The sequence below is a fragment of the Pongo pygmaeus genome, chromosome 1 (genome assembly GCF_028885625.2).
Source record: "Pongo pygmaeus isolate AG05252 chromosome 1, NHGRI_mPonPyg2-v2.0_pri, whole genome shotgun sequence".
Classification (NCBI taxonomy): Eukaryota; Metazoa; Chordata; class Mammalia; order Primates; family Hominidae; genus Pongo; species Pongo pygmaeus.
The window spans coordinates 114954817-114977739 of record NC_072373.2 but is presented as its reverse complement, the minus strand read 5'-3'; the positions used below and the strand labels follow the sequence as shown (position 1 = coordinate 114977739).

At 39.1% G+C, this 22923-nt stretch overlaps 1 protein-coding gene across 1 annotated transcript; it reads right to left on the bottom strand.

The window, feature by feature from the left end:
* Positions 1–6253: 6253 nt before the first annotated feature.
* SIKE1 (suppressor of IKBKE 1) lies at positions 6254–18243 on the bottom strand. Its single transcript, XM_054442262.2, has 5 exons — positions 17275–18243; positions 16936–17041; positions 15969–16111; positions 13154–13267; positions 6254–11173 (listed from the first exon to the last, which is right to left on the bottom strand). Exons 1-5 carry the CDS (start codon positions 17431–17433, stop codon positions 11072–11074), a joined length of 624 nt encoding a protein of 207 aa, XP_054298237.1. The 5' UTR covers positions 17434–18243; the 3' UTR covers positions 6254–11071.
* Positions 18244–22923: the final 4680 nt, after the last annotated feature.

The window sequence follows — 22923 nt, the reverse complement described above, 5'->3', positions numbered from 1 at the left end:
GTGAAAGCGACTTTGGAACTGGGTAACAGGTAGAGGCTGGAACAGTTTTGAGGGCTCAGAAGAAGAAAAGAAAATGTGGGAAGGTTTGGAAATTCCTAGAGAATTGGGGACTCAGAAGACAGGAAGATGTGGGAAAGTTTGGAACTAAAATGCTGATAATAATATGGACAATGAAGTCCAGGCTGAAGTGGTCTCAGATGGAGATGAGGAACTTGTTGGGAACTGGAATAAAGGTGATTCTTGCTATGCTTTAGCAAAGAGACTGGCAGCATATTGCCCCTGCCCTAGAGATCTGTGGAACTTTGAACTTAAGAGTGATGATTTAGGGTATCTAATGGAAGAGGTTTCTAAGTGGCAAAGCATTGAAGAGGTGGCTTGGGTGCTCTTAAAAGCATTCAGTTTATGCATTCACAAAGATATGGTTTGGAATTGGAACTTATATTTAAAAGGGAAGCAGAGCATAAAAGTTTAGAAAATTTGCAGCCTGATGATGCAGTAGAAAAGAAAAACCCATTTTCTGAGGAGAAATTCAAGCTGGCTGTAGAAACTTGCATAAGTAATGAGGAGACAAATGCTAATCATCCAGACAATGGGGAAAATGTCTCCAGGGCATGTCAGAGACCTTCGTGGCAGCCCTTCCATCACAGGCCTGGAGGCCAAGGAAAGAAAAATAGTTTCCTGAGCCAGGCCCAGGACCCCCTGCTCTGTGCAGCCTTGGGATATGTGCAGCCTTGGGACATGGTGTCCTAAGTCCCAGCTAATTCAACTCCAGCTGTGGCTAAAAGGGGCCAAGGTACAGCTCAGGCCGTTATTTCAGAGGGTGCAAGCCCCAAGCCTTGGCAGCTAACACATGGTGTTGGGCCTGCGAGTGTGCAGAAGTCAAGGATTGAGGTTTGGGGATCTCCGCCTAGATTTCAGAGGATGTATGGAAATGTCTTGATGTCCAGGCACTAGTTGGCTGTAGGGGTGGAGCCCTCATGGGGAACCTCTGCTAGGGCAGTGAAGAAGGGAAATGTGGGGTTGGAGCCCCCACACAGAGTCCCCACTGGGACACTGCCTAATGGAGCTGTGAGAAGAGGGCCATCATCCTCCAGACCCCAGAATGGTAGATCCACTGACAGCTTGCACCGTATGCCTGGATAAGCTGCAGACACCTAACGCCAGCTGTGAAAGCAGCTGGGAGGGGGGCTGTACCCTGCAAAGCCACAGGGGTGGAGCTGCCCAAGGTTGTGGGAGCCCACCTCTTGCATCAATGTGACCTGGATGTGAGACATCAAGTCAGACAAAGGAAATCATTTTGGAACTTTAAGGTTTGATGACTGGTGTAATGGATTTTGGGCTTGCATGGGGACTATTGCCTATTGCCCCTTTGTTTTGGCCAATTTCTCCCATTTGGAAAGGGTATATTTACCCAGTGCCTGTACCCCCATTATATCTAGGAAGTAACTAACTTGCTTTTGATTTTACAGGCTCATAAGGGGAAGGGTCTTGCCTTGTCTCAGGTGAGACTTTGGACTTGGACTTTTGGGTTAATGCTGGAATGAGCTAAGACTTTGGAGGACTGTTGGAAAGGCATGATCATGTTTTGAAATATGAGGATATGAGATTCGGGAGGGGCCATAGGCGGAGTGATGTGGTTTGGCTGTGTCCTCACGCAAATCTCATTTGGAACTGTAGTTCCCATAATGTCCACATGTCGTGGAAGGAACCTGATGAGAGGTAATTGAATCATGGGGGCTGTTACCCCTGTGCCACTGTTCTCATGATAGTGAGTGAGTTCTCACAATATCTAATGGTTTTATTTGTATTTATTTATTTATTTATTTATTTTTGAGATGGAGTTCTGCTCTTGTTGCCCAGGCTGGAGTGCAATAGCATGATCTCAGCTCACTGCAACTTCTGCCTCCTGGGTTCAAGCAATTCTTCTGCCTCAGCCTCCCAAATAGCTGGGATTACAGGCATGCACCACCACACCCAGCTAATTTTGAGTTTTTTTTTTTTTTTTTTTTACTAGAGATGGGATTTCACCATGTTGATCAGGCTGGTTTTGAACTCCTGCCCTCAAGTGATCCACCCGCCTCGGCCTCCCAAAGTGCTGAGATTACAGGCGTGAGCCACCACTCCTAGCCTATCTGATGGTTTTATAAGAGGCTTTTCCCCCTTTTCTCAGCACTCATTCTCCTTGCCACCATGTGAAGAAGGACGTGTTTGCTTCCCCTTCTGCAATGATTGTAAGTTTCCTGAGGCCTCCGCAGCCTTGCGGAACTGAAAGTCAATTAAACTTCTTTTCTTTATAAATTACCCAGTCTCGGATATGTCCTTATAGCAGCACAAGAATGGACTAATACAATTATGAAATAAAACTTTCACTACTTAGAATTTTTATATTTATTGAAAGGGCTATTTTAAACTTTTTTTTTTTTTTTTTTTTTGGAGACAGGGTCTCACTCTGTTGTCCAGGGTGGATTGCAGTGGCATGATCTCTGTTGTCCAGGGTGGATTGCAGTGGCATGATCTCAGCTCACTGCAGCCTCCACTTCCCAGGCTCAAGCAATCCTCCTGCCTCAGCCACCTGAGTAGCTGGGACTATAGGCATGCACCACCACGCCTGGCTAATTTTTGTATTTTTTTGTAGAAACGGGGTTTTGCGATGCCCAGGCTGGTCTTGAACTCTTGGGCTCAAGCAGTCCTCCTGCCTCAGCCTTCCAAAGTACTGGGATTACAGGAATGAGCCACCTGTGCCTGGCCTAGACATAGATTTAAATCATGTCTCCCTTTTGTGTGTATATGAAGTAAAAAAAAGGCAAAATAAATTTGTTAAGGTATTCCTAAAACTTCTTCACAAAGTCTAACTCTTCTGAATTTCTTTCTTTTCAGTAATAAATTTGACCATATTTTAAAAATTCCATTCATCATAAGGCAACATAAAAAAGTTTAAAAAATCAACAGACTAGTATATTTGCATTATATAAAAAATGTATTGGTATCATGAATATATAATACATTAATAAGAAGAAGCCAAAAGGAAAGAAAAGGAAAATGGAGAAAAGACTTGAAAGTCCATATTTTTTTTAAAACCTGTATAGGCAAATACTTGAAATTATACCCAGCCTCATTAGAAATCAGGGGGATGAATTTTTTTTTTTTTAAGATTTTTACACTTACAGAAGAGGTAGAAAAATAGTACAGAAAGTTTCCATACACCCCGTACTTGCTTCTCCTGTTTTAAGCTTACATAACTATAGAACAATTCTCAAAACTAGGAAATCAACTTTGACACGATAATATGACTTGAAATACAAAATTAATTTGGGCTGCACCAGTTATTCCAACAATGTCCGTTTTCTCCTCCAGGATCAAATCTAGGATCCCACACTGCATTTAGTTTTTATGTCTCCTTTGTCTCCCTTCTATGACAGTTCTTTAGTCTTTGTCTTTTACAACTTTAACGCTGAAACAGGCTGGGTGTGGCGGATCATGGCTGTAATCCCAGCACTTTGGGAGGCTGAGGCGGGCAGATCACTTGAGGTCAGGAGTTTGAGACCAGCCTGGCCAACATGGTGAAACCCGTCTCTAATAAAAATACAAAAATTAGTTGGGCGTGGTGGCAGGCCCCTGCAATCCCAGCTACTCTGGAGGCTGACGCTCGAGAATTGTTTGAACTCAGGAGGTAGAGGTTGTAGTGAGCGGAGTGAACTCAGGAGGTAGAGGTTGCAGTGCGCCTGGGCAACAGAGTGAGACACTGACTCTCTCTCTCTATATATATACTTTAAAACAGTATCAGTCAGCTATTTTGCAGATTTCCCTCAATTTGGTTTTGTCTGATGTTTTCTCTTGATTAGATTGAGGTTATACATTATTTGGAAGAAGACTACAGAGGTTATGTGCCTCTCATTGCTCACAATCAGGGGTACATAATGTTGAAGTGTATTATCACTATTATTATTATTGAGATGAGGTCACGCTTGTCGCTCAGGTTGGAGTACAGTGGCACGATCTTGACTCATTGCAGCATCCACCTCCTGGGTTCAAGCAATCTTCCCACCTCAGCTTCCCGAGTAGCTGGGATTATAGGTGCCCACCACCATGCCCGGCTAATTTTTCCACTTTTAGTGGAGACGGGGTTTCACCATGTTGACCAGGCTGGTCTTGAACTCCTGACCTCAGGTGATCCACCTAGCTCGGCCTCCCAAAGTGCTGGGATTACAGGTGTGAGCCACCTCGCCCAGCCGTTGAAGTGTATTATTAACGATGTTTACCTTAATCAGTTGATGTCTGCCAGGATTCTCCATTGTAAAATTACTACTTTTCCCTTTGTAATTAGTATTTGGGGGCAGGGCAATGCTTTGGTAATGTACTGAATTGAATAGTGTCCCCCCTAAATTCATTCCCACCCAGAACCTTAGAATATGACCTTATTTAGAAATAGGGCCTTTGTGCAGGTAATCAAGTTAAGATAAAGTCATACTGGATTAGAGTGGGCCTGAATCCAATGAGTAGTGTCCTTAGAAGAGAGAATTTTATACACTGACTAGAGACATGCAGGGAGAATGCCATATGAAGACAAGAAATTGAAGTGATACATCTAGAAATCAGGGAACAGGAATTGCCAGCAACCCCGGAAGCTAGGAGAGGGGCATGGAACACATTCTCCCTGAGAATTCTAGTCTCCAGGACTACGAAAGAATAAATTTGTTTTAAGCCACCCAGTTTGAGTTCATTTGTAATGGCAACTCTAGGAATTAACGCAAACATATAAATACCCTGTTTTTGCTTAAATTTTAGCCCACCATCCATTGGTGCATCTTGCTGAATCTTTTTGGTTCATAGATATCCAGGTTTTCCCACATAGAATTATTTTGAGCCCACCAAAAACACTGATAATGTAACATTTCCTCAGAGTGCTTCATGGTTTCCAGGATTTTATTCCAAGCTGCTAAAAGCCACTGGAGTAGGTAGAATTCCAAGCTGGCCACCAAGATTCCCACTGGCGTCGTACGTGTCTTGTATCATCCCATCTTAAGCATAGGTGAAACGTGGATAAGAGAAGCTGTATCACTTATATCTCTTTTATGGCAAAGGGATTACTGCAGATATAATTAAGATCTCTAATCAGTTGGGTTAATCAAGAGGGAGATATTCTGGTTGGACCTGACTTAGGTGTATTCTTAAAAGGGAGTCTATTTGCCGGGCGTGGTGGCACATGCCTGTAATCCCAGCTACTTGGGAGGCTAAGGCAGGAGAATCGCTTGAACCCGGGAGGTGGAGGTTGCAGTGAACTGAGATCGCGCCGTTGCACTCCAGCCTGGGCAACAGGACAATAGGAGAGAAACTCTGTCTCCAAAAAAAAAAAAAAGTCTAGAGGTGGGAGACAGGAAGTCAGAGATGATTTCCTGTTGCCCTTGAAGACAGTCTTTGAGTTATATATCTGTACTGAAATGGATTTTGTCAATAATTACATGAACGTGGGAGAGAGACTGGAGCCTCATACGGGATGCTGGCTTCAGCTGACACCTTGATTTTAGCCTTGTGAGTGCAAGAGAGAACCCATTTGAGCCCTGCATGGACTTCAGACCTACAGAACTGTGAGATAATACGTGGATGTTGCTTTAAACTGTTATTTGTGGTAATTTGTTATATAGCAGTAGAAAACTAATACAGCCAGCCATACTCCAAATTTGTGTGGTGGCACACTCTTGATAAAAAGGTGTCAATGGAAAGTACAGAAAATGGCCAAAACCCATGTTCTTTTTTCAGATGGTCCTGAGTTTGACTGAAATATTCAGATTGCCTTTGTCCAGTCATCCACCATAAGTGCAAACCAATTTTGTATATACTTACAATCAACCACATCAGAACCTGTACCTGTGTAAGACATATCCCAATATCAAAGATGTTAAAATAAGAAATAGAAATGAATGTTACAATCAGTAACATACAAACATTCATCAATTAGTTCCACACATATTTCTACAAGGCTAGATGAAATTTTGAGTGAAGTTGTAGCTAACTGAAACTCTGAAGGTTCTGCATCCTCTTTAGCATTACAGGAGTGACAAAACAAAAAGCATTATCTGCTTTTTCCTATATTAGCAGATAATACCCCTTAATTCACTCTGAAAGTTGCCATGAGATATTATCAGTGAAATAACTGCAGAATGTGAAATATGACATCTTATAGTTAAATGTGTTTAATATAAATGAGGCAGAGGAAGGGAGAATTAAAAATTAGTAAGTAAAATATTAGCAAGGATTTTTCTAAAAATGTATAATTTATTATGTATGTATGTATTCCTTAACAATATGTTGTATAACCCAACAATGAAATATACATCAATGAAAATGACAGCTATAAAACAATAAAACTTATGAATTCTAGAGACATGTTGAGTGAAAAAAGCCAAATCCTTAGACTACATAGAGTATGATACAATTCTTTTGAAGTTCAAAAAGAAAGAAAACTATAAAATAAGTCACTTTAGGGATACATATGTATTTTAGGTCTTTCTACATGTGAACAAAACTATTAAAAAGAGAGCAGGGGGGTGGGCAAAGATAGGAGAAGAGCTCAAACAGATAACATACAAGCACTCATAATGTTATTCTTAAGTTAGGTGATGAGTTATTATGCTTGATAATTTATTTGCATTCCACATTTACCCTTTTATGAGCATCAAATATTACATTTAAATATAAGTCCCAAATTATGCATAAAGTGTTGATAAAATTTATATCTGCATCGTTGTTCCTAAAACTATGCTTATTTTATCAAGCAGAGTTCTTGGTTTTAGGCAATTCAGGTTAGTTTTAACAACAGCAAAAAAATGATTTTATTAAAAGTAATTCTCAGGATCTCTAGGACAGCCAGCAAACAAGAATTAGAGGTTACAGGCCAGGTGCGGTGGCTCACGCCTATAATCCCAGCACTTTGGGAGGCCAAGGTGGGTGGATCACCTGAGGTCATAAGGTCGAGACCAGCCTGGCTAACATGGAGAAACCCCATCTACTAAAAATACAAAAATTAGCTGTGCATGGTGGTGGGCACTTGTAATCCCAGCGACCTGGGAGGCTGAGGCAGGAGAATCGCTTGAACCCAGGAGGTGGAGGTTGCAGTGAGCTGAGATAGTGCTACTGCACTCCAGCCTGGGTGACAGAGCAAGACTGTCTCGAAAAATAAAAATAAAAAAAATAGCATTAGAGGTTATCACTAACTACACCACTTTTGCTGTACCTCTGTGGAGATGAACGCAGTTGTGTTGTTAGTCACCATCTTCAAAGGAACCTGCATGGTTCCCTCCTTCTTTGTATCACTAATTTTAAAGTTGAAGGCAGATGTTTCTTCCTTAGCTGCAAAGGAGGCTGAGAAAACGTTACCTGGTACTTTCAAATTCTTTAGGAGGAAGAAATGCTCTGCTTCATTAGGTGAGGGATTCCTTAAACACAGGAGTTAGGATATTGGGCAGCCAAAAGAGAAATGACAGATGTCTGCTACAGCCCATTCTCTTGGCCATTCAATATCAACACACTCCTTCAGCTAATTCTTCCAAAACTATATTCAAGGGGAAAGGACTTGACAATATAACAGTCACAGACATGTAACAGTCACAGACACTGTTAGTTGCTTTCTCAATATTCTTTCTTCTTGCTAATACTGATTTTATTTGGGACAGCTATGTACCCTGCTATCTTTGCAGGTACCAGTGGCCATTTAACTGGTCAGGCAAGTAAATCAAAGGGAAATCCATTTGGGATTTCTGGGAAAGCTTTGCTTTCCCTCATAAAAGGCGATATATATAGCTGGCACAGGCCATTTCCATTTCTTCTTCCTTGCCTTCAACATGGCCATGACATTTGGCTTGGCAACAACTTTCTAGCAAACACAAGAAAACAGCATGAGGGATCTAAGCCAATATGGTAAGGAGGCAGATTTGAAAGACAGAACTGCACCTTTTCCTGTATATAGTAAGAGTCACTGATTATACATTATTCCTTTCAGTTGAATCACACATACTCTCACCTACACCATTCTAGAAAATAATAATATCTCATTAGTTAAGACTCCATTTATTGAATTAATAATACTTTCTAATATATGAGCTGTGGTGTTTCTTTTGCACTAATAAAAATAGATTTTTCTAATCAAGAACCACTTGAACTCCCAACAGTATTTGGCATTTAGGCATCTCAAGTTAGTTAGTGATTAAAAATGTGCTTAAGACTCTGTCTGGGTTTGAATCTTGGTTCCAGTTTGGACAAATAACCACCTCCTTGTGCCTGAGTATCTGCAAAATGAGGTACAGTTAAAATGGAGATTATATAATACAGTACCTGACAGATAGTAAAGCACTCAATAGATGGTAGCTATTATTGGCAATACCATACATACTTTGCTTTTGTGGCACCAAAGTTTTCTATTTCCCTCCTACTCATTTATTATCTCTATTGAATTCTCAAGTTTAAAGTCCCTCTTCTGTATCCTATACATACTTATAATGGATTTATCACACTGCATTATAATTTTATATATACTTGTCTCTTGTACCAGACTTTTTCATTTTTAAATTCTTAAGTATTAATGAAATGGTTGGCACATAGACTATTTTCTTTTGCATCTTTTAGAATGCTAACTATTACACAATGGGGCCTAGACTAGATATTTTAAAATTAGTGTCTTTAGGAATTGTTTGGGATGATTAGAATACAAATTCTTGAACTTCATCACCAAATTTCTATTTCAGTAGGTCAGGGAAGCACATTTTGAAGAACACTAAAATAGACCTTCAATGTTTGAATCAAATTATGCATAAGGTATTAATATAAGAATTATACATAAGATATTGATATAATACTACATTAATATAAGGTACTATTTGTAGAGTTATACACTGCTGAATATACTGTGCTAATTACAAAGTATTTATGACTCTTGTGAGGACCACTTGACAAGGTTGCTATATATATGTAAAAAAACCCTCTGCACTTCCTAATTTGATTTACTACTGAGTAAAATTAGCTTATCTTCTCAAAATGTAGTTTTTGTTAGAAAATATAATTTTGAACTAAGATTTTTGCAAACCAGGCAAGTTCTTCATCCACTGAAGGAGAAACTTTAAAATCCACTTAAAATGAGCATTCCTCCCCAACTCAATTTTCTAACTACACATTATCTTCGTAGCATTAACACCAGCCAGAATTTATATTATGTAGGGCACTAAAAGCTTCTTAGACTTGTACCTCAGGCTTTTAATTTCGCAGAGGGAAAAGTTAATATGTCGATTTATCCTAACACTTGAGATATAAAGAACTTTATAAACAGCTCTAAAGGAACATAAAGCAGATAAAGGGACACCATATTATACCTTGATTTGATTACTTCATCATTTTCACTGAAATCTGGCCATGGTAGGTTTGGCCATGGCTGCCAAATGGTATAGAGTACTGGCCTCTTGAATGGATTTATGGGGTCACTTAAGGTATACTTCGAGGCAGATGGCTGGGCTAATAGTTACTTACTTACTCTTGGGAAATGAAATAAAAAATGCTCACACTTGGAGGTGTTTTTTTGTCAAATTCTATGCAGGATATCAAACAGAAATTTGAAAAATTCTTAAATGACATATACCTATTCATTAACACCCACTGCTCTAGATGACATCCATTAGTTATTACTGGGATCAGATGCTTTTAGGACATCTTTAAAATATTTTGTTATTTTAACTGTAGTTCTTTATAGCATTACAAAAGAAATATCACTCACATAAAGCACTAACACCTCTTTTTAACACTGTGTCTCTCCCATGCAGTATGGTGCTTAATGTTACTGGAAAATATTGACAGGTTTAGCATTATTTCAACTAATTCTGGGCAAATCTAAATAGAATAGTATAACATGAAGAAATTTATAAATTTGAAATGTGAGTAAACTGGGACGGGAATGAGTTGATGAGTGAACCCAGTTGACCACTGGGCATTTGAATCTCAATGTTGCCTACACAGCATTATGAGTGTAATAATTTTCATTAGGTAACAAAACTGCTTCCTCACCTTTTTATATAGCTTAAACAAAAAAAAGAAAAAAGATAAAAAAAAAAAAACCTGCTTCTATGTAAACAAAAAAAAAGAAAGCCAACTATTAGTGCTAGGAATGAAAGACATCCAATCCAAGTAAGTGATGGTTCTTAACTATAAAATGGAAATTGTATAAAAATTAAAATAGAATGTAAAACTAGCAGGATAACATTGAAAAACTGACTACTTATATTTGTTTTTTTGATTTTTTTTGTGTGTTTCTGGCTGATTATATTTAATAAAAGCTACTTTTAGTATTTGAACTAAGTGCACATGTGTGCATTCACATACACAGGACAAGCTCCTCAGCTTTGAACAATATGAACTTTGAACAGTATGACAACTATAGCATCACTGGGGAAAAAAAAATAGCTGACTTGGAAATATGGAAACATATTTCCAAGTATGTTTCCTGGGACTAGCAGTAGGTTCTCTCAAATTAAAAGTAAAGGCACCAGGCTATAAAGTGCCAATTCTTAGCACCAGAGAGACTTAAAATGTCACAGGTGAATGACATTACAAATCAGAGAATCTGCTGATCTAGTTCTGTGGAACTGTATTATTTTTGTCAAATGGAAAAAAAAAATCAAGGTTTATGCCAAATAGATTTAAAAAGTTAAATCTTTCCTAAAATTTCCTAGAAGTGTATTTTACAATGCTATATAAAATAAATTGCTGGCTTATAAAAAATGCTCAAAGTTTCAGAGATGTGAAAAATAACAATGAATTGAAAACACAGTTTATATAAATCAAGGTCCCAGAAATGAAAATTAAAAGTAGTCTCTTTGAGAAAGGAATGGTGAAATTCAGCATGTAGTATTCACGTTAACACATCTGAGAACTGTGGACAGCCAATATTGACTGGAATTCTAAATTGCCACCTGATACCTTTAATTAAGATTAAATCGAATCTGAGGCAAGACACTTAATGGACAGTACTTGAATGGGAAGACAGTAACTTCCTTCCTTGATAGACAATCTCCAGCCATCATTCATAGTTCAGTTATTTGATGGCTTGGGAAGCAGTGTCCATTGAGTTTTCCTTTCTGGCTTGAAGAGACTCACTGCTGATGGACAATAATTCTCGAAGTTCCTTATTTTCAAGCTGGAAAAAAAAAAAGGCATGTTTATTTCTGGTATTTTTACTATCAAACTGCATTACAACACATTATTTTGAGCCAGGAGCAGAAAACATTATTTTAATTTTAAAAAACTTAAGGAAACAAAAAATCCACTAGTTGAGAATTTCCTTAAACACTACTTATTCATTTAACAAACATTTACATGTAGGATGTAGGCAATGATACTCTTTTGTAGTAGTAATTTACTGAGTAATTTCTATATACCAAGTGTTAGGATTACAAAGGAGAAACAAAAAACAAGGTCCTCTCCATTTGAGGAATTCACTGTTATATTCTTCTTGGTTCCCACAGTTTCACTATTATTTCTTTTATTTAAAAAATTCCTAATAATCGTTTCACTCTGATTAATCTCCTCTCCTGGATATCTTACAGTTCTAGAGAAATGGAAGGAAAGGGGGAAAGAAATTACTTATTGAGCATGTAGCTGGGTACTACTTGGGTGCCCTATATATGTTATCTCACAATAATCTGTAGAGTAGGTATCATTGCCTACATCCATATATTTCAGATGAGGATACTCTGGCTCACAAAATTCCTAAAAGTTGTCCAAATTCAGACAACTTGGATGTGGTATTGCTGGGGTCTGAATCTGGTGGTCATGTTTTTTCTACTTGAAGTATTAAGGTAGAATTTGCCCCACATTTCCTTAGGGCTGTTTCCGTAAGTGAGGTAAATCGGGGATATATAGAAGGTCATGCTATCATTTCACTAGCTCCTAATTCCTACTTGGGACCTGTCACTACCTTTGATTTCTAGAGAGGGTAGCTTCTGCTCTTCATCCTTGTTCTCTGAAGAAAACTCTGGTAAACCAAAGCATTTTTAGCTTCACCAAGATGTGCGGAAGTCCCAGCTAGACTAACTAAGAGATTAGAGCCTGTGGTCGACGAATCTTCTACCACATGAAGTGCTTCCTTCGGTATTTGTATCTGTCTCCTAGCATTTACATACTATTTAATATCATATTAATACTAGGGTTATCCCTTTCACTAGACTCTGGGCAGGTACCTGTTTTTTTCTCTCTGGTATTTCTCAAAGGCCCCAGGACAGCACCTTGTAATAAGCAGCACTCAAACCATTTACTGAAACGCTTTGCTTTTTTTTTTTTTTTTTTAAATTTTTGAGACAGGGTCTCACTCTGTCACTCGGTTGGAGTGCAGTGGCATGCATGATCGTGGCTCACTGCAGCCTGACTTCCCAGGTTCAGGTGATCCTCCCAACTCAGCCTCTGAGTACCTGGGATTACAGGTGTGCACCACCACACCCGGCTAATTTTCTGTAATTTTTTGTAAAGACAGGGTCCCACATGTTGCCCAGGCTGCTCTTGAACTCTTGGGCTCGAGCAGTTCACTCACCTCAGCCTCTCAAAGCTGAAATGTTTTTCCTTAACAATTTTATGAGCACACTAATACCCCCAACCTTTTTTTGTAACATATTCCTATTCTAATCAAAATATGACATAAACATAGCTTTTAAGAAATCAAGACTACAAGGCTTATACAAGCAGTTCTTTGGCTTTGTACCCCAAATGCAACCACTTTTAACACTTCTATCTATTTCTTTTGGTATTTAATTCTGTAATTCTAAATAATATGCTTATACTACTATTTCCTGATCATCAATTTTAGACATTATCTACTTCACTTCTTATTATGGCAGATGAAGGATTTTATCTCACATATAACTTCTCCCCTCCACTCCCTCTACCTTCCCATATGATAATACCTCAAGTTCTTGCCAATACATAGTTGGTATTTCCATTGATTGCTGTTTACTCTATTTCCTTTCTTCAAAAGGGTATAAAAGGGTATGAAGGAGGAGTTTTAATTTTAAATCATGAGCACACAGAAAACATCAATATATTACAGTGATGGGATAGTGATGGCATATCTTCCAGACTCTGAAAACTCTGAAATACTGTGAACCTAAATTAGCTACAATCTTACCTCTAATTGGGCTAATTTTTCCTGAATCTTACAAAACTGGTCATCATCCATCTGAACTGCTTTCCTCATCACTTCTCCCATTTCACAGATTCTGTCAATCTGACTCTCAATTTCCTGTGAAGATATTAAGGAAACAAAGGTGGAAAAATCACCTGTTCTGTAGATATAAAGAACATAAAAGCATGTCCATTACGATTTTTAAAATTTCATTTAATCTATGATACAGAAGTTACAATGGAGTTTCACTACAATTTTAGTCCTCAGACATGAAGCCATAGTAAAGTGACCTTGTATTCACAGATAATTTTCTTTTCTTTTTTTTTTTTCCAAAAAATCAATTGTGGAAGACAGTGTGGTGATTCCTCAAGGATCTAGAACTAGAAATACCATTTGACCCAGCAATCCCATTACTGAGTATATACCCAAAGGATTATATATCATGCTACTATAAAGACACATGCACACGTATGTTTATTGCGGCACTATTCACAATAGCAAAGACTTGGAACCAACCCAAATATCCATCAGTGATAGACTGGATTAAGAAAATGTGGCACATATACACCATGGAATACTATGCAGCCATAAAAAAGGATGAGTTCATGTCCTTTGTAGGGACATGGATGAAGCTGGAAACCATCATTCTGAGCAAACTATCACAAAGACAGAAAACCAAACACCGCATGTTCTCACTCATAGGTGGGAATTGAACAATGAGAACACTTGGACACAGGGTAGGGAACATCACACATTGGGGCCTGTCATAGGGTTGGGGGAGTGGGGAGGGACAGCATTAGGAGGAATACCTAATGTAAATGACGAGTTAATGGGTGCAGCACACCATCATGGCACATGTATACATATGTAACAAACCTGCACGTTTTGCACATGTACCCTAGAACTTAAAGTATTTTTTTAAAAAAAAGGCCTCCTTAAGGGGATCCTCATTCCAGTTGTATATGTTCTATTGATACCACTACTAAGGAACACAGTTTTAAAAAATATATATAATGTTTCTTATATTTAAAACCAAGAAGTGAAGAGTAGAATGCATTTTCTGTTTTCACTCTTTGCCCAGACATCAAGTTGATAATCATATGGTTATCTGTAATATGCATCAGCTCATAAGTAACCCTTTGGTATGTGAACATGGGGAATTTTAAAATACTGGGCTCTTCAATATGGGTTTGTGTTACAGTCATGTCATCATCTCACGCCTTCCAAGATTTCAAAGGATCTGATGGCTGTAATTGCAGAGAATAAATGAGTAATCTTTAGTCTATTTCAGAAATAGAAGGCCACATGATTCCCTTTCCATAAAGGACTAAGTTTCATTCAATGCCAACTCTGGTAAGGCCTTAGTCATTTTTGTGGGTGAAATCTGATTTGATGCAAGCAATGTTATTTTCATTTCTGAAAATTATCTATGTCCAGTGCATCAATCCCCCAGTAGGTCCACACTCCAATAAAAAGGTTTGAAATGGAAAAAAAAAAAAATCAGTTGTAGTTTAACTACCCATTGGATGTTGGATACTATCTCTAAGTGGCTGTTTAACTTAAATTTGAATACTTTTACTGGCAGGAAGCTTACTACATTCCAAGGTGCTTTATTCCATCTTGGACATACCACTTAGAAAGTTTATCTATCTGAGTAAACTCTGTCTCTTTCAAGGTTCAAGTTTTTTCCTCCATACGAGAAGAAAATCTATTTTTCTCTTCCAGATGAAAGCCATTCAAATATTTAAAATATCTGTTTCCTAAAACTTTTAAGTCAGTAAAATGCATTCAATGGAATTTAAGATAAAGCTTATATTTCACTACATCTCACAGAAGTAGTAGGCTCCAACCTATACATCTAGAATTAAATGATACAGTACACAAGAATGTACAATGACAACCATGAAGCACCTATAAACATAAGAACAATTACTGAGTCTCCCAAATTAGATAATAAAAAATCAAAGAATAGAAACTATGCCATGTTTGTTTTTTTAAAAAACCATACTTCTCTTCCCTAACAACATAGTATGATACTATGTGGTGCAGTTTATTAAAGGTTTACTGACTGCCTGCTATATGTCAGGTACTATGTTAGGAATAAAATGTGAATTCATGCGCCTTACAACCAATGAGCTTAAGTTAAATGTATAAGTAATAACCAACCAAGTGTTTACCAGGCAGCTTCAACACTAACTGGCATTATGTTTGGTAGGAGAGCTAAGAATTAATGAACATTTTCAAAAGAGATCTTGGTGAGGGAGGGGGAACCTTAGTCCCCCTCAAATAAAAGGATCTGAGCAGCCCCTATCCTCCTTCTTTCTATTCATATCTTTACAAAGCCATGGCAAAATAAACAACAAATGTGATAAACATGAAAGGAAAACGAGCTTACTTTTCTTCAAAAACAAGCACACATGGCCAGGCGCAGTGGTTCATGCCTATAATCCCAGGACTTTGGAAGGCTAACGTGGGTGGATCGCTTGAGCCCAAGAGTTTCAGACCAGCCTGGGCAACATGGCGAAATGTCATCTCTACCAAAAAACAAACAAACAAACAAACAAACAAAAAAACCCCACAAAAATTAACAGGGTGTGGTGGTGTGCACCTGTAGTCCCAGCTGCTCAGGAGGCAGAGGTGAGAGGATGGCTTGAGCCCAGGAGGCAGAGGTTGCAGTGAGCCGAGATCGTGCCATTACACCACAGCCTGGTCGACAAGAGCCAGACCCTATCTCACAAAGCAAAAAAACAAGCACACAATCTAAAACAATCTCAAGATTTCAATTTGGTTCATTTCGAATTTATTCAAAGTTTCTTACTGCAGAGTGAGACTGGTGAGCTTTCAGGACTGGTTCAGCATCCACAGCTTTTTTAGCAACCATTAACTGTAACATCTGTTTCCGATACTTGCTCATGATGAGTTCCAAAGCATCCTGGTGTTCCTCCAAGGAAATCCACAGCTCTATCAAAAAATAAAATAACTTGGCAGTGATGTCTGAGAGACAGTTCCCAAATCCAAAGTCTTAACAGTTGGAATTTTGTAACACTATATAGATAATATGAATCCAAAGTTGTAAATCAATGTTTAAGCCCACAAAACCGAACAGTTAAAGTCTATGTGAAAGGTAACTTTCTAGGCAGAGAAGCAAAGTCTTGCAGAAACAACAATGGATGTATCATCAGAAGACATGGGTTTGAGTTCAGTTCTGTAACTTGCTTGGTTAATACTCATAAGTGAATCATTTAGCTTCTCTGAGCCTATTTCTTAACTGCATTGTGATAAATAAAAATGAAGATATGAGAATACAGTAGGATGATATATGTGAAACGCCTCTGGTAAACAACTATTAATACTACGATCATTAATAATGTACTAATCAAGCCTAAGAATATATACCCTTAGAATAAAATTCTGCTGCTTCACCTTGCACAAACAAGAACATAAACAAAATCTTAAATCTTACCTTCAGTGTTTATATTAATACTTAAACATTAAATTTTAAGTCCATGAGGCTATGAACTCTTTTGTTACACATCTGGGGATGCTTAAAAATAAACCATGCAATAATTCCAACTCTACACAGCACCTCTTTGGTAAGCTGCTACAAAATCAGTCAGATGACCTTGAAAAGGGTAATCTAACAAACTTTATTGTTACTGGGCCAGATCAGGAGGACTCTCCTACTAAAAGTACTGACCTGGAAATATATGTACACTTTTGTAAATGTTTAGGGCAATTTTGCAATAACTTTAAACTATTACCAGATATGAAAAGGCCTGACTAACCTCTGTTTTCCTGTTGCAAGTCTCTAATCTGTGTGTTCTCTTGGGACAGCAGAATGTGAGGTTTGTATTTGGACATGTCCTTCATATCGGATGCATCCTCTTGATACTGGACAAATAGAGACAGACTAAGCATGCCTTAAGGAGAACAGCGGCAGATGCAACTGAAGAGGCAGAAGTTAGGGCTCCAGGGCAGGATTCTCAGTCCCGACCCAGGAAAATGGTCTCACCGCCGCCCTCTGAGACCGGGAATAAATTCCAGGCCGAGTTCCCACTTTACCTCGCTCTCCACCCTTCAGTGCCCAGAATCCGAGAGCACTGGACTTCTACCCTCTGCCTGACCTGGTCCGGAAGCGCTGTCCCCGCCTCCCGCATAGCGGCTACCCGCCGGTGCAGCGCCGCCGACTGATCCACCAGCGACTCGGCGGCCGCATCGTGCTCCCGCAGCCTCTCCAGCAGCGTCTTGGCGTCTGTCAGGATCTTCTCGATGGTGCAGCTCATAGCAGCGGCACGACCCCAGCCCCTGCCGGGCTCAGCTACGCGACTCGCTCAGATCTTCTGGGAGTCTGTCTCAGCATTACAGGCGTCATTTCCGGGCACGTTTAAAAGGTGTCTTGGTAGGCGCAATAGGCGCCTGCGCAGTGGCAGCCTATTTTGCCGGTTGACCGGCTTTAACCTGCGGCTTCCTTGCAGTCCTTCCTTGCGCGGAGCCCCAGACCTACATTTGCCACGCCCTTTGTTTCCAGTTACCACAGCCTGGTGGTCAGGCCATGATTAGCTGGGCGGTGGGAAGGTCTCCTTTCCCTACTGGTTTTCATTGATGTGGGTTGTTCTTCAGTCACAGTTAGTTTCCTTTTATTTTCATTATTTTTTTCTTTTTTGAGACGGAATCTTGCTCTTGTCGCCCAGGTTGGAGTGCAGTGGCGCGATCTTGGCTCACTGCAACCTCTGCCTCCCGGGTTCAAGCGATTCTCCCGCCTCAGCCTCCCGAGTAGCTGGGATTACAGGCATGCGCCACCACGTCGGCTAATTTTTCTATTTTTAGTAGAAACGGGCTTTCACATGTTGGCCAGGCTGGTTTCGAACGCCTGACCAAGTGATCCACCCGCCTCGGCTTCCCAAAGTGCTGGGATTACAGGTGTGAGCCACCGTGCCTGGCCTACTTTCATGTAATTTTTTTAAAATTGTGGCAAAATACACATAAAATTTAATATCTCATCCATTTTTAGGTGTACAGTTCAGTAGTACATTCATATTGTTATACAGCCACCATCAGCATCCATCTCTAGAACTCTTTCATCTTGCAGTACTGAAGTTCTGTACTGATTAAACAATAATTCCTCATTCTTCCTTATCCCCAGCTCCTGGCAACCACCATTCTACTTTGTGTCTCTACAAATCTGACTATTCTGGGTACCTGACATGAGTGAAATCATACAGCATTTGTATTTATATAACTGCCTTATTTCACATAGTGTAATGTCCACGAGTTTCATCCATATAGTAGCATATGTTAGAATTTCCTTCCTTTTTAAGGCTGAATAATATATATATACCACGTTTTGTTTATCCATTCATCCGTGGTTGGACAGTTGGGTTGCTTCCACCTTTTGCTATTGTCAATAATGCCGCTATTGCAACTGGCTCACTTCTGGCTGCTTGCTGCCTAGAGGCCAAGAACATGAGAAGTGACCTGTGGTGAAAGCTTTACTGATCAAATGCTTGCAGATGGGGAATGGCTAGGCTCATGCCTTCAAAACAGCATTCCACGTTGTTTTGTTTGTTTGTTTGTTTGTTTTGGTCAAGGTATCCCAGAGACAGTATCAGTGTCCAAACTTTAATTTTGTCCCATATCAATGCCAGGGTGGTGTGCTACCTGCCCTAAGTCCATCATGTCCCTCCTGCGGCCAACTGACTTAGAGTCAAAAGAGTTACAGCCAATTAAACGTTCTAGGCCAGATGGGGAAGGAGGTGGGCAGGCACTCATTAACCTTAAAACCCCTCTTAAGCAATGTTAAGAGGCAAAAACCAAAAGGCAAGGGTTACAAAATTGACTTATCTATAAATTCTATGCATTGAGCTGCTGTAATCTTGGCTTGTTGCAATTAGCTATAGAAAATGCAAGCATTTTGTTTAGCTGTTTTGGCATCTGTGTGTCATCCTTGATTTGTAGGGCCTGAACTAATTTTAGCTCTCAATACTGGCCCTTACAACATTACGTTATAGTCTCTAGGCATGGCGGGATTGAAGAGTTTCAACTTTTGTAGGTAAAACAAAACAGAAAGAATTAACATTTCAAGCACAAAGGTGATAAACCCTGCCTAGTTTCGAGAATAACAGGAAAATAAGTTCATAGGTAGCTAAACACTTAAATTATTTAGTATCAAGGCACAGAATAAATTATATTCATTCAGATAGAGTCAAAATTGTTAAATGAATCTTAATATTTTTGAACACAAGACTGTCCCTGTGTCTCATAAAAGCAGTTTACTTTGTTGCCTTTGCCTGAGTCTAAAGATGAGGCTTTGGTTAACTGCACTTTAGTGTCAGATACTGGCAGGAGTTGATGCCTTCTTTGGATGAGATATGTGTAAATCCCTATAACTTAAAAGCACAAGGATTAGTTAATATCACCTGATAGGGACCTTTTCAAGGAGCTGGAGGTGTGATACCGGAGTCTATGACCTGACTGGAGGCTGTAAAAATATTTTACAACCTTGCAGTGATTAATTTTTATAGCTTTGATAAACCCCAGCAATAAGTCAGAGACTTAATTTATGATTTCGATTTTGAAGACATTGGTCAAAGATTTTAAAAGGCTCAAAACATTTGATCAAAACAAGATAATATTCATTGTAAAAATAATAGTTACTCATTTAACCAAACTGATAATTAAAGACTTTAAAGGCAATTCAGAAGGTTACCTGGACATAAAAACCTGAACCCTTTTAAATCTCAGTTTTTCTAGGCAATTAAAAACCCATTAAAGAGAGCGTGGGAATTATCTTGATAAAACATAAAAATCTTGTTTCTTAAGTAAGTTACTACACAGGCAAAAAACCCCGTCTGCTGTGTGACTGCTTCTCCTTATGGGAAGACCATGTAGCTAACCTGAAAAAAGTGCTTGAATTTAATCAGACACAAGAAGAGTGTATTCACGATTATGAGTATAGCAAGGGAATACATCACTCTGAGCAATTGCGTGAGAAGTTTCCTGATTACAATGAAAATCACACATATCAAGAAAAGCTGGGAGTACAGAATCAAGTTATATTGGAGGAAAACACTGCTTTTATAGACTTCTAAGATAAAACATTTCAGCATCAGGCCCCAACAGTTAGAATCAGAGGAAAAAAAATTAGAGGAGCTGATGGAAAAAGTTGAAGGAGAGCATCCTTTTCAAAGGGAGGAAAAAGCTGAAAACAGCCAGACACAACAAAAGTTGAACTTCTGAGATATGAATCTGAGAAGTTTTGAAAAAAAATAGGTGATAGAATTAAAAAGCAAAATTTCCTTTAATTTCATTAAGAGTAAACCAACACCTTAGGAAAACCTTATTTAAACCTAGGGAATCATTCATTATTTTTATTTTTATTTTACTTTAAGTTCTGGGATACATGTACAGAACATGTAGGTTTGTTACATAGGTATACATGTGCCATGGTGGTTTGCTGCACCCATCAATCCATCATCTAGGTTTTAAGCCCCACATGCATTAGGTATTTGTCCTAATGCTCTCCCTCCCCCTGCCCCCCACCCCCTGACAGGCCCGGGTATGAGATGTTCCCCTCCCTGTGTCCATGCGTTCTTATTGTTCAACTCCCACTTATGAGTGAGAGCATTTGGTGTTTGGTTTTCTGTTCCTGTGTTAGTTTGCTGAGGGTGATGGTTTCCAGCTTCATCCATGTCCCTGCAAAGGACATGAACTCATTCTTTTTTTTTTTTTTTTTTCTTTTTGAGACAGAGTTTCACTCTTGTTGCCCAGGCTGGAGTGCAATGGCGCTATCTTGGCTCACCGCAACCACTGTCTCCTAGGTTCAAGCGATTCTCCTGCCTCAGCCTCCCAAGTAGTTGGGATTACAGGCATGTGCCACAATGCCTGGCTAATTTTGTATTTTTAGTAGAGACGGGGTGTCTCAATGTTAGTCAGGCTTGTCTCGAACTCCCAACCTCAGGTGATCCGCCCGCCTCAGCCTCCCAAAGTCCTGGGATTATAGGCATTAGCCACTGTGCCTGGCTGAACTCATTCTTTTTTATGGCTCCATAGTATTCCATAGTGTATATGTGCCACATTTTCTTTATCCAGTCTATCATTGATGGGCATTTGGGTTGGTTCCAAATTTTTGCTATTGTAAATAGTGCTGCAATAAACATACGTGCGCATGATTTATAATCCTTTGAAATGATTTATAATCCTTTGGGTATATACCCAGTAATGGGATTGCTGGGTCAAATGGAATTTCTGGTTCTAGATCCTTGAGGAATCGCCATACTGTCTTCCAAAATGGTTGAACCAATTTACACTCCCACCAACGGTGTAAAAGCATTCCTATTTCTTCACATCCTCACCAGCATCTGTTGTTTCCTGAGTTTTTAATGATTGCTATTCTAACTGGCATAAAATGGTATCTCATTGTGGTTTTGATTTGCATTTCTCTAATGACCAGTAATGATGAGGGTTTTTTTTTTATATGTTTGTTGGCCCCGTAAATGTCTTCTTTTTTGGGACTGCAGGCGCTCACAACCACACCCGGCTAATTTTTTTTTTTTTTTTTTTTTTGTATTTTTAGTAGAGACGAGGTTTCACGGTGTTAGCCAGGATGGTCTTGATCTCCTGACCTCATGATCCGTCCGCCTCAGCCTCCCATAGTGCTGGGATTACAGGCATAAGCCACCACACCAGGTATAAATGTCTTCTTTTGAGAAGTGTCTGTTCATATCCTTTGCCCACTTTTTGATGGGGTTGTTTTTTTTCTTGTAAATTTGTTTAAGTTCCTTTTAGATTCTGGAGGTTAGCCGTTTGTCAGATGGATAGATTGCAAAAATTTTCTCCCATTCTGTAGGTTGCCTGTTCAAGCTGATGGTAGTTTCTTTTGCTGAGCAGAAGCTCTTAGTTTAATTAGATCCCATTTGTCAATTTTGGCTTCGGTTGAAATTGCTTTTGTTGTTTTAGTCATGAAGTCCTTGCCTATGTCCTGAATGATGTTACCTAGGTTTTCTTCTAGGGTTTTTATGGTTCTAAGTTTTATGTTTAAGTCTTTAATCCACCTTGAGTTAATTTTTGTTTAAGACATAAGGAAGGGGCCCAGTTTCTGTTTTCTGCATATGGCTAGCCAGTTTTCCCGTCACCATTTATTAAGTAGGGAATCCTTTCCCCATTGCTTGTTTTTGTCAGGTTTGCTGAAGGTCAGATGGTTGTAGATGTGTGGTGCTATTTCTGAGGCCTCTGTTCTGTTCCATTGGCCTATATATCTGTGTTGCTATCAGTACCATGCTGTTTTGGTTACTGTAGCCTTGTAGTATAGTTTGAAGTCAGGTAGTGTGATGCCTCCAGCTTTGTTCTTTTGCTTAGGATTGTCTTGGCTATATGGGCTCTTTTTTGGTTCCATATGAAATCTAAAGTAGTTTTTTCTAGTTCTGTGAAGAAAGTCAATGGTAGCTTGATGGGAATAGCACTGAATCTATAAATTACTTTGGATAGTATGGCCATTTTCATGATACCAATTCTTCCTATCCATGAGCATGGAATTTTTTTTTTCCGTTTGTTTGTGTCCTCCCTTATTTCCTTGAGCAGTGGTTTGTAGTTCTCCTTGAAGAGGTCCTTCACGTCCCTTGTAAGTTGTATTCCTAGGTATTTTATTCTCTTTGTAGCTATTGCTAATGGGAGTTCACTCATGATTTGGCTCTCTGCTGGTCTATTATTGGTGTATAGGAATGCTTGTGATTTTTGCATATTGATTTTGTATGCTGAGACTTTGTTGAAGTTGCTTA